General features: G+C 36.3%; 1 protein-coding gene across 7 annotated transcripts in view; it reads right to left on the bottom strand.

The window, feature by feature from the left end:
- The window catches only part of FBXL4 (F-box and leucine rich repeat protein 4), a 70675-nt gene that overhangs the window by 39649 nt on the left and 18607 nt on the right, over positions 1-12419 (bottom strand). For all 7 annotated transcript variants that reach the window (XM_082307922.1, XM_082307927.1, XM_082307928.1 and 4 more), the window contains exon 5: positions 6077-6321. In XM_082307922.1, coding sequence (XP_082164048.1) covers positions 6077-6321 — 245 coding nt within the window. The remainder of the gene's footprint in view (positions 1-6076; positions 6322-12419) is intronic.

The following is a 12419-nucleotide window of genomic DNA, read 5'->3' as shown; positions in this document are numbered from 1 at the left end:
CTTTCATGTTTGTTATGAAATATGACTGACTAAACAACCTAGAAAAATGCGAACATGTAAATTTAATTTCCTTGACATTGGATTGGGCCTTTCCCTCTAAGTTCATCCTCAGTCTAGACTGCAGTATTTCAGGGGGTTTTTTGTTTGTTGGGGTTTTTTTTGGTTTTTTTGGTATTGTGAAGGGGTTTTTTGGGAGGGAGGTATTTTTTGTTCGGTTTGTTGGTTGGTGTTTTTTTTTTGTTTGTTTGGGGGGGTGTTTTTAGTTTTGTTTTTTAAATAAAAAAAACAAACTCACTTTCCATCACCTTCTGCCTACTCTCAAGAACTGCTGCTCATTTCCCCCCCTTCAGCTTCAGCTTTTGGGAAGTAAGTTAGTCCTAGTGAAATCCTTCTGAAACATCAAATACATCTATTTGCAGTTAGGATGCTATTTGCTCATGCTGATGTTAAACCCATCATGACCACGGGGTCACTTAGCCTATTAACAACTTCCAGTCTTGTAATTCATGTCTGCATGATAAGCATATCCGATGGGCCAAAGAAGGTACCAAAAAAAAAAAATATCAAGGTACAAGAGATAGCACCCTTCATGTCAGAACCAGCTGCATAAGACCTCCCAAACAAAATCCTCAAAATACTTTTAGACATATGCTTATGAGAGTACTGAACACATCACTTTTGCTCCAGTGGTTTCTAATGGAACTGCACTGGCTATGTAAGGCTTCATTTGAATAAAATCAACCCCTAATGTTCTATGCAAGTTTAAACTTCATGCACTTTTTCATTTTCTCCCCCCAAACACTGAAGCACGTTCCTCCTCCTTTCAGTCAGTGAGTTGTTTTCTACTCTAGGTAGTTTCCAAAGTTGTGGTGACTGCATATTTGCATGGCAGCTTTTGATACTTCCATTCGTCAGCAGACACCAACTTCTGGGATCACAGTGTCTGCACTGATAGTGCAATGAATATAAGAAATTGCAAGTGCCTAATTGACTCTGAATCAGAACATGCTACGCCAGCCTTACAGCAGAGATCCGAGGACCTAAAGAATCTTGACAAATTTACTTACGTAATTTAAAACAATGAGATTTGGCTTGTGGAATTACATTTTAACATATTTCTTAAAGTCATGTCCAGATATTTTTATACTCACAATGATGTTTTTTCTTTCAGGACTGCTGTGTTACACAACAGCAGCAGTATGTAGGACAGAAAACTGCAATAAAAATGTTAAGATTGGTATGACTGGAGAATCAACAGGTACACACAGGTAGAAGCACAAGAAAGAAAAAATGGCAACGCAAGGGCTGGTAGACCAGTGTGTGTTAGTAGTCGGATTAGCAGGTCATCAAGGTCCTTTAACATATGTATGCGCAGCTTCTCAGGACACGCAGATTAGGAGACGAAGGACGGAGGTGGCAGAGAATGGCGAGACTACGCCATTGGTTTGGACATGTATCGGTTGTCTTGGTGCATCTGAGTATGCACGCTTGAGAATGAGACTGAGTAACGTAATTTTGTTTTTAAAATGAAGTCACCTTACCTCCTTCTAAGACATTCTAATTGTTACAATGTTATTTTCTACTCTAGCATGTATTAAACTTTTTTTTTGTCAGCAAACCTTAAACCATTGCATGCAAGTAAGGAAAATATTAAGTACCTGATCTTGTGTTTTTCTCAACACAGATTAAACTATTTCAATAAAAACGTGCAAAACAAACATTATTACTTAATCTCAGTTACAGCAACCCTAGGTTTCACTAAAAACTGGAAATTAAAAAAAGACAGATGTGATTTTTAAATTGAGAATCCCTGTCAAGTCACACATTATTCCTGTTTTCTGTGACTGAGTATTTGATGCATGTTTCAGTCATTTCTCTGACCTTCCTGCTAGTTTGATTCATAGCAAAGCCTCACCAAGTTAAACGTTGTCAAAATACACCTATATGAAACAGCAACTAAAGCCTTCAAACCTTAACAGCCACAACATTGTTAAAGAAATATTCCTGGATGTGCTTGCCATGCAAACACTGCATCACTAACCTGAAAATAAAACACTATTAATTCATTTTCACAGTATAAAATGTTAGAAGTAAATAAAAATCCCAATACCTCAGATATTTGAAGCAAAAGAGTTTAAACAATCTAATGACATTATCAGTGATATAAAGAAATCTGCATGCGAAACTCTGTTTTTAAACTGTCATCGTCCTTGAGCTGTTTAAACCTCAGAGCATTTATTCAGCATCGCGATATTTAGTATACCTCCAGCCAACTTGCCTCACTTTTCCTATATAGGTCTTATCCTCCCACGCTGATATTCCCCTGGCATGAAGAAATTCACCATACCTCTAACGCCAAGAGAAATGCAGTGCTGCTTACGCAATGCTTGCTGTGAAATCTTTATTTGTTCCTTGTCACTTTGCATTCCAGACACTTGAGACTGCTCAGATATTCATTTGTCTTTCACTTTTCCGTATACTCTTAGTTCAATCTAAACGATAAAGTTTAGCTAATTTATATTATATGCTGAAATCAAAACTTTATGATAGTAATTTTTAGCCCTAAGGAGTAGATGCTATCAATAAGTTAAAATACCTTCAGCTTTGCCTCAGGATGTTCATATGCCTGAAGCATTCTATCTTCTCATGATAATACAGTATTTGCTTCAGTCACATTTCTTAAAACTAGTATTTTAAAAAATTTTCTACTTTAATACATTTTTGCAAGAAAATACATATTTTCAGTTATTTCTTACAATCATGTCTATATGAACCTTTTAAGGCAACACACAAATTTACACAAGCTACTTCAAGACTGTTGTAAGAAACCACAGATAAAAACTGTTTTGAAAGATAGTTCAAAATATAATTTGAGCGAGAGTAGCATTTAAACATGCCCTGACTTGCAGAAATCATAACCTAAACTGTATAGTTGTAAGAATGAAACTAACTCTGCCAGTTTTGAATTCAACACTGCCAAATGTAACACCAAATGCTGAGAAAAGTGCAAAAATAAAGAAAACAAAATAAAAAACAGGCCCTGTAAAAGCAAAATGCTGTTATCTATGAGGATAAGGTATTTTGGTTTTAGCATTTTGCCGTTTCTATGCTGCAGCAACTTGCAGTGTTTGTGAAGTTATTTACAAATTTCATTTAGCAAATAATGTTTTTTTCTCTTTGAATTGACAAATGTAGGTTGGCCTTTTAAAAACAGCATAACAGAGTCCTTCAAATTGTTACAACTTCTAGGCAGAATTCTTTACACCTCCAAGTAGTTGGCTTGACAGCCATTCATGGTCACTTATGCAGCAACTTATCACAAAATTTACAAACTCGAAGTATTGGAATAAGTAATTTAGGCTCGTATGAACTCAACCTCAAGTTACAAGATGACTTTTTCACCAAGTAAATCCAAAATAAAAGATGCAGCTTGGTACTCTATAGGCACACCTCATTGCTGTATTTAAAAATTTCTGTTGCAGAAAGAAATAGAGAATACCAAGACCAGAGAGGGAGCCAAAGAGAGCAGGATAAAGAAAAAACAACAAACTGATTCAGAAACATTCATGCAGTAGGCAGCAAGAGAAGATTTTGCAGTAATAAATGTAGTGGTACATGTCTTCTACTGTTACGTATAGACAGACAGAAATACATAAGTATTTAATTTCTGCAAAGGACAATCACAGTCTGAAAATCTGAATAAGTGTTTAGTAACAGTTAACATCAGCAGGTAACTGATAAAAGCAGCAATGCTCTCTCCCCAGCCAAATGAGAACCTCCTCTGCAAGACTCATTCTGAAGAGTAAACTAGAAAAAAAATTTAAACATGAAATAGAATTCCTAGGGAAGTCAAAGTACCTCCATTCTTTGGAAACTCTGCTTTGCATAGTATCCACCAAAAGTCAGGCTGGGTAAGGAACAACTAGAAGTCCAAAAGGAAAAATTGTGGGAATTCATAACTACGTGTCCTGGATGCTGCAATATCCACATGGTGGTGGTTTCTTAATGACAGCCAGGGCAATGAAACTAAAACATTACTTGTCAGATTTCTCCTTTGAGGAACAGTATCTCTTACCAGGAAGCTACTTTTTTGAAGAAAGTTATGTTAATGCTTTTGAAAGGCAACTGTTATTCTAATAAGTCTCCTGTACAATTCCATAGCAAATGAGCTGCAAGTTTTCCTTTCCTGGAGGCCAGCAAATTTGACAAACCTGCTGATGAAAAATGTCAAAAGGAAAATATGTGTTTGGAAACTCTACTAGAAAAGACACTTCTATGGAACAAAGAGTTGCAAAATTATTTCTGCATTAGGAAAAAGGAGACTTTCAAAACCAGACCTAGTTACAGCGGAGACGTTGTGATTCAGGAGTGAAAATTCTGAGCAGAAGTCACACCTGAAAATCATTTAGCTTACAACTTTGTTTCAAAAATTTAAGATTGAACTGCATCTCCCATTCCCAGACTGCTTGTATCTCTTCCAAGAAATACTTTTGCCTAGAAATACAGGTAACTTCACAATTGTATGATTGTCCAAGAACACTTTTCCCCCTTGTTACAAATAAATATCACCTGTAGTAATGAATATGAATTGACCGTGTTTATTCACAGATTATTAATAGTCAAACAATGAATATTTATTCTTTTAGAAACACTGACTACAGGTAAGTGCTGTTATTAGTTCAGCACTGAAATAAAAAAGTCATTAGCAATAAAGCCATTTTCAACTAACTGCAAGTCAGAAATGCCAGAACTGCAAAGTTTATAATTCTCTGAATTTGGTCATTCATTTCTTTCAAGACTACAAAAATCTTTAGCAGTACTGCATGTTCAAAAAAAAAATAATGAAAATCAAAAAAAAATTGCCATGAAGATGCAGATACATTAAGTTTTCAAAGGACAGATTTAATAGCTAAGCATCAGAAAGCAAGCACGTCATGATTTCAGAGTTGAATTCTCAATTAAGGCTTGCATATTTATGCTGTGCATAATGTATCTAATACAAAATCCAAATTTAGGAGAAACATTTGTACCCCACTCAACAACTAGCTGACATCTATCTCCTTTTTCTACCAAAAAGCACAAAAGAGCATAGGGTTCTTGGATTATACTGGAAGGTCAGGAAAAAAGGAAGCGACACTCTCATCTTGCCAAAGTATTGCTTCAAATTATTTTACTTCCCCAGGGAAGGCACCCAGGCAACAAAGGAAAGAAAATGTTTGAATACTTGCTTTAACCTTTTTATTCAGAAAACAAATGAGAGTTAAGACTTTTTTTTTTTTTTAGATATATTAAACATTTCTGTTTCTTATCAGTCAAGTTCTGCTTTCACCTGCCATTGCTGATTACCTCTTAGTTGAAGCAGCAATTTTTGCTTAAATGAAATGCATTGATAGATGCTGTTTAACTAATGCAAACGAGCAAAGGAGCAAGAAATGATATGTTAAGAAAGCAGAGAACACAGCTATTATACAGAGAAGAATCCCTGCGAATTTGCTATTTTAATGACCTACAGCACAGTCATATTTTCAGCTCAGTGGAAGATGCACATGCAAACCCCCTGTTTCCCAACAGGGCTAATGTTTTAAATCATTTTTATGAAAATATTTGCATTTACATTGCACTCCAGTGATTACTTAAGGCCCATACCTTGTAAGCATGCACTGTAATCAGCTTATTACTGCGGCCATTCTAATACAGTCCTACTGATGACTCATCTGTACAAAGAACAACCGCAAACATTTTCTTCATGAGATGGACTTTTGACAGCTTCGTTCTAGTGGAGTCTTTTAGAAGCCCAGGAGAAAGCAAAACACTGCTCACCCTGGAAGAAGCCTTTCAGTCACAAGCAGTTTGGCACATGCAGACTCTACATATTGAAACGGACTTCTGCTGCTGTATCTACTATCTCATACTGTTTTAGCTGTTGTTTTTTTCTACATCATAACAATCACACCCTTTACAGTAAATCAAAGATGTTTCTTGTCTTTTGATAAGGTTTCAAATACTTAGTGAAACTACTGTGCAGCAGCTCTGCAAACAGAGCTTGTCAAAATACTTCTGTACATTTAGCACTGACCTGCTAAATCCAGAAACAGAGATGGCTCCCCTGTTTCCAGTCCAAGATAAATTCAGCCACTGGATGAGAGTGCAGCGAGACTGTAGGTATTCCAGAGATGTGTCATTAATCCTTGCCCAGTAAGGTTGTAAACTGAGATGAATGTACTGTAGAGGATCACAGCAATGTTGATATAGTAGCTTACAAGTTTGCGCTAGTCTACACAGGTCTGGTACTGTAAGGTGACTCAAAATCAACTGGATGAGCTATATTAAAAACAGAAAAAAGTCACAGACGGTCATATAGCACTTGAAATGTTAAGGGAAAACTGCAAAGAAATAAGAAAAGATGTTCTAACTTCAAAGAAAAGTAAATCCTTTTACTTAAAAGTAACTTCTCGAATAAATCATTGATTAACTATTAAATAGGACTGCACTGCCTTCTCAATTTGACAACATATTAAACAAGAAAGGAAAAAGCAGATCAGCATATGAAAGTGACAGGAAGCTTTAAAATTAGAAGTTTCTTTATCCATGCCAATTTAAACAGTGATATATATGTAAACACTACATTTACATATTTCCCCTCACAATGTCTGCACTGCTGTTGATCAGAACACTGAGTCGGCATCCTCTTTCTTCTCTGGATTTGGTTTTTAAGATGGTAGCATATTTGCAGAGTACATGGAAAAACCATACCATGTCCCAGTTTCCCCACACCCTGAGCTGATTTCCGATTTATTCCTCTGCTCCCTGCTTTAAAAAATCAGTGTTTTGTCTTCTACCTTATACCCTCTCCCATCCATGCTGGACTATGCAACTAGGTAAAAAATTCAACATATTCAGATCTTCTTTTAAGAAGTAATCTCTTCCTTGCTGTAATACTTTGAGAGCATTTTTGTTCTATGCCAGAGCCAAAACTGAAAGGCAAAACCCCTTTCACCTTTGTCAAAGCGAATCATCTCAGCTTCAGAATAATCACCAGCCCTTCTGACTAGCATCACTATACATGTTTTTGTAATGACTTATCTCACACTCGGAAATTAAGAAATATCCCATCTCCTATCATGCTCTGTTTTCCTTTCTAAAGGAAGATCAACACATGCAGACACATACTCACTTTAGGAAATAACAAAAATGCTCAACAAAAAAGATCTGCTTTAGCTTAGAAACTGAGAGAAAATGCACTTGAAAAATGAAATCTAAAAATTAATGTTTACTTTACCAGGGCTGTCTTTAACAGCTACAAGTACCTGCACTCAAGTTATGTAACTAAAACTAAGTGTTTTCAAGCAGAGTGGGAAACAATAACAGGCTGAAATGAATCAGTGTAAATAAAAAAAACCCAACCCACAAACCAGCTTAAACTGAAGAGAGTCCTGTGGCCCTTTCAAAATACCATAATGTTTCATTTTAATGTCTTGTAAGGATTCATAAGACAAAACCGCCAAAAATCAGAATAAAATGCTTGACATAAAATGAAAATGAAGCTGTTTGTGAGATCCAAACAGATTGTACTTCCAACGTACCAGTTTATGCAGCTAGCTTCCGCCTCCCCTCCTCCCCCCTTCATTTTTGGAAGAGAAGAAATAAGAAAACAATCCAACTTCCTGCAAAATGAAAAATGTTACTTCCTACTCAGCTCCAGATTTAGTATTTGGATTTCAAACACCATCTACGACTCTTCAGAAAACTTAACTTCAACTCCAATGCCAAAATACAATGTTTGCATATACTCCAGTTTCTCTCAAGCTTGATTTCAAGCCTTCCCTCTCCCCTTCTCCTTGCTCCTCCTTCCCCCTAAAAACAGCCCAGGCTTTTTGTCTCTGCAGGTGCCTGGAACTCTCACCTCAGCTCGTTGCAGAGGATCTGCACAGACATTTCCATGTGACAGCAATACATATAACATATATATATATTTATATTTTTATATATATATATAAAATAACTGCAGTTAATATATTATAATCAACAAAGTTTGCTCCCAACTGACATTTAGTGTGTTGGCATTTTGGTATCAGAGAGCGAGCAAACTAACCAGGAGCGAACATAGATACAATCCCAAGTTACTATCTTGATTTTTGCTTGGCTCAGACCCATACTTCAGCTTAAAAGTTGCTTAGCACAGTTTTGTTTGTCATTCTAATAGTAGACACCTAAACATATACCTATTTTTCTAAGGCCATCAATTTAACTTTAAATAATTTTCAATATTCTGAAAGACAGCTTCAAACTATTTTGCAATCTTTCAGCTATTTCACACTCTGTAAGCCACCTAAATATCTATTTTATGAATGTCTTTTTCCTCAGATTTTTCCCATGCTTGTTTAGTAAGTTTTCTAGAGCAGAGAGCTCAGCAACAAAGGCTGCACAGTTAGCTAAATTTATGTCTACAATTAATGTGGCGTAATAATGTCTGATAAAAACAAAGTAACACAAATTCTGTTCAATGGAAAAAAAAAGTTATTTTGTGACTTCTGAGCAGTGAAGATAATGGTGAATAAAACTATAAATGCCTCACCAATGTCCCTTTACACTAACGATTACTTCAATCAGTGTTTCATAACATATAGGATGCTGCAGTCTTTCCACACCTGAGATGAAATCTCTTACCACATGAATGTCTTAATCAGAAAAAATCATCCTTCTTTACTTTTTACTGAAATTATGCTACTTCATAATATCTAGAATGAAAAAATATAATGAAATGTCACTACTATGACATTAAGATATAAAGTACTTTTTTTCTGGCTTATGATTAAACAAAGATAACAGGTTCCAAACCTACAGGCTAATAACCATTAATCACCATCAATCTGGAGTCTGGTGTCTGTCAGAAATCTGCTTTTTATGTACGTGTAACCTAGCATAAAGTACGATTTGATACCAAAATGAGTATGTGACATGACGTGCTGTATTGTGCTACACCGTGTTCGTGGTGATTCCAAGAATGCTGCAGAATTGAGTATCTGCTTTGAAAACTAATTTCATAACACAGTTTCTCACAAACAACTGGTTTTACTCTGTATTTACGAAAAATTACAGCAACCATTATTGTTTCACTACTTTCTTATAAATCAATCAGTAAAAACAAAAATTACTGGAAAAACAATACAAAGGAATATAAAGAGGAAAACAAAATATAATTTATACAACACTGATCACCTTTTTAGGTTATGATGGGCCGAAAGTACAAGAGTACTTTCTCTCCCATTTCCAGGGCAAACATGGCACATGCCAGCTTTAGAGATGTGGTGAGGTCAACACCCACTACAGTGAAAACCTCCAAAAACTGGAGGTTTCCAAATCGTACATCTCCACAACAATTCAACAACCAACCATATACAAATTCATTGTGTGCTGTTTGAGCACAAAAAAGATCCTGATTTGTACCTGAGCCATGCGTGTTTTATCATCATCACAGTCCCTAACTACAGCATCTTACATATATGCATATATTTTGAATTATAAATTAAAAAATATAACATCTTAAAAAAAAAGACATCTCACCCACTGCATCAAAGTTTGCTTATAAGCTCAGACAGGACCTCCATCACACTCTTCAATACATGGGGTAAAACTTTACCAATGGTGTAGCTCCTAATAGTACTTACCTACCCAAAAGTCTCTCCAGCTTTTTAAAGCATTTTTGCTGAATAACAGCAAGCAATAACCATTTGTACCCAATAAACTCCTTTTTGTGGCTAGAGCACAATAATGCAGAACTTGATTTGTTCAGAAAATAATGCTTGGATGCTGGTCAAACCTAGAATATCTGCACTTTCTACAAACTTCCTCTTTCAGTTCTTCAATGTGAGTCCCTCCAACATGGAACTATATTGGTCTATGCAAACCACTCATTCAGAAACACACAAATGAATGACTTGCAATGTTTTCATTCTGCAGCTAGAGCTGCCACAGCTTAGACCCTAATTAATTAGAATTGATAGTAAGACACGCTCAGATAAAGGACAAAGGATATGTGCACAAAAAGGCAAAGAGAGAAGGCAGGAAGGAAAAGATGGTATTCTAGGGCTTTTGACATTCCTCAACATAGTTTAAGAAAACACAGTCCCTAGTTCCACAATCCTATCTATAGCTTGCACAAGCAAATGCACACACATTTAATAGCACATGTGAACACATGGAAAGCGGATCTTGCAACTGTTTCACAATACACAACCATTTCAGTCTCCCTTTTCTTTATTCTACGCACATAACATGCTTTGGCAGGGGGGGCTTTACATCACCAAGCTATAGGCTCTGATCCTCTCAGCAATGAAAAGGCTGTAAAGGTCTTAAGCCCCTTCTTGATTCAAAGAACAGAAAAGGATCTTATTGACAGATTGCACAATCAAATAATCAAGACTCCAGGAGGACTAAAGCTGGAGAGATCTTCTCCATGTCCCATTGCTCAAAAGCTAGTCTGCTATAGCAACTGGCAGTATATTGGCCATTAGCTGAAGGGAATCTTGTGCCATATGCTTATTAGCTGTTAAGACAGCTTTGAAGACCCTCATGAGTTTCTCTTTCCAAAAAGAGGCACAAAATCTTGCTGATTATCTGAAAGCCTACAAATATTTGTTCTGGAAAGATGTAAGAAGTTTACTGTTGAGGGAAAAAAGTGTATGACACTTAAAAATGCTCTTGCTTATTGCTCTGACTCTTCTATTTAAGTATCATTTAAGGGATGCAGATCTTGCATTCAAGACCCGTTTTCCTGGAACATAGGTGCCAAATCCACATTTAGCGGTGAAATTCACTTCCCCAGTAGACATGAACAGCTCATAAATCTTGTAGGCAGCTTTAGGAAAAACTGGCTTCAAGGATTGACAAAGATGTCATTTATATCTTTTTATATCAAAATTTATATATATATATATATATATGTATATAAAAAAAAAAAAATCTTTTGAACTGCAGCACGCAGGCTTTCTCCTGACTCTTCTCTCTGAAGAACAAAAGTTAGGTTCTTGGTACCTGGCACATCTTGGTGAGTCTCAAACTGCACCACAGGTATGCTGTGGCAGGTATTCCTCACCTTTCTCAGAGGCTTTTATCTTCTCTGGGCCATCAGGTCTCAAGCATTCCTGGAAAGCCAACTAAGACTAAGGCCTTACTCCTTCCACTTTACAAACAGCACAAGTTAGTCAAAGATAACTGGGAAGAAAGACAAGGACATGAAATGTCTCCTAGAAAATCCTTCCTCAATTTTAAGGTAATTCTGGAGAACAGATGACAGCACAAGTACTTCACAGCTACTAAGGGCTGGTTAACACCGTCCATGAGCAGGGAAGGAAAATCATCTCACCCAGTTCATCCAAGATTTCACACTTTCTTCTAACGAAGTCTGTGCCCCAGGAGCATTTTTCTCTTTTGTTGGCAGGAGCAATCTAGACTTCTACAATGTTTTTAGAGCTCACACTGCAGCAAGCCATTCCTAATGCCATTTTGAGGAACAACACAGTCTATGAAAGGACAGTCTATGGAAGTTTCAGAAAGACAATAAAGGCAAAACAAAGGCTGGAGGAACTGCTGCCTACTTTAAGATTAGCACAGAAGACCATTCAGCCTCTGTATTTTGTGAATTATGGAGGGTAGTATGAAAAAACCTGAAACAGCTCAAAGAATAGGCATATGTATGAAGACTGAGGACAGTTACACGTTCACAATCAACATGAACGTACGAAAAGATACAATTTTTCATGTAATGTATCAATCAAAACTGGAAGGAGTCAGCAGTTGCCTTACTTCATCATTACAAGGTTTGAACACTTCCCAGAAAAATCTGACACTTGTCAGTCTTGAAGACAGCATGCAGCGTACTAATCCCATATCTGATGCGATAAAAAATTGTCATACTACAAAGCACAACATTTTTGTTGTTCTGATACCCAAACCTTCCAGCTGGACCAAGAAAGTAGGAGACCGGGATTTCTGCTGTCACAAAACCAGTCCAGAAATAGTCTTCTGTAGTTTTCTGATAAATATTCCACCCATATTTTCAGTTTCTTTATATTAAAGCAGAAGAAAAAAAAATGTGCTTGGTATTGATAGACCATATAAATGCATTCATGAAACCAAACATGTTAAAAAATGGATAAAAAAGGAAGCTGGTACACAAACAGGAAAGCAGAAAAGCATAATAAAGTACATGAAGGCAGAAGTTCATAGGAGTAACAGGACTACACAAAAACTTCCTAAAATATAATCTTAATATGTATAACCATGTGGAACAGAAAAGAGATTAATCAATCTCTCTGGTAGTCTACTTATACTACAAATCAATTTATCCACCCTTTTCGAACAAGACTTTCTAGATTTAAATCAAGTTTTCTCTACAATTAATTCATTTGAATGACTAA

The sequence above is a fragment of the Platalea leucorodia genome (genome assembly GCF_965183815.1).
Source record: "Platalea leucorodia genome assembly, chromosome: 3".
Taxonomy (NCBI): Eukaryota; Metazoa; Chordata; class Aves; order Pelecaniformes; family Threskiornithidae; genus Platalea; species Platalea leucorodia.
Note: the sequence above shows the minus strand (reverse complement) of the source record. Positions and strands in the feature narration are given on the sequence as shown.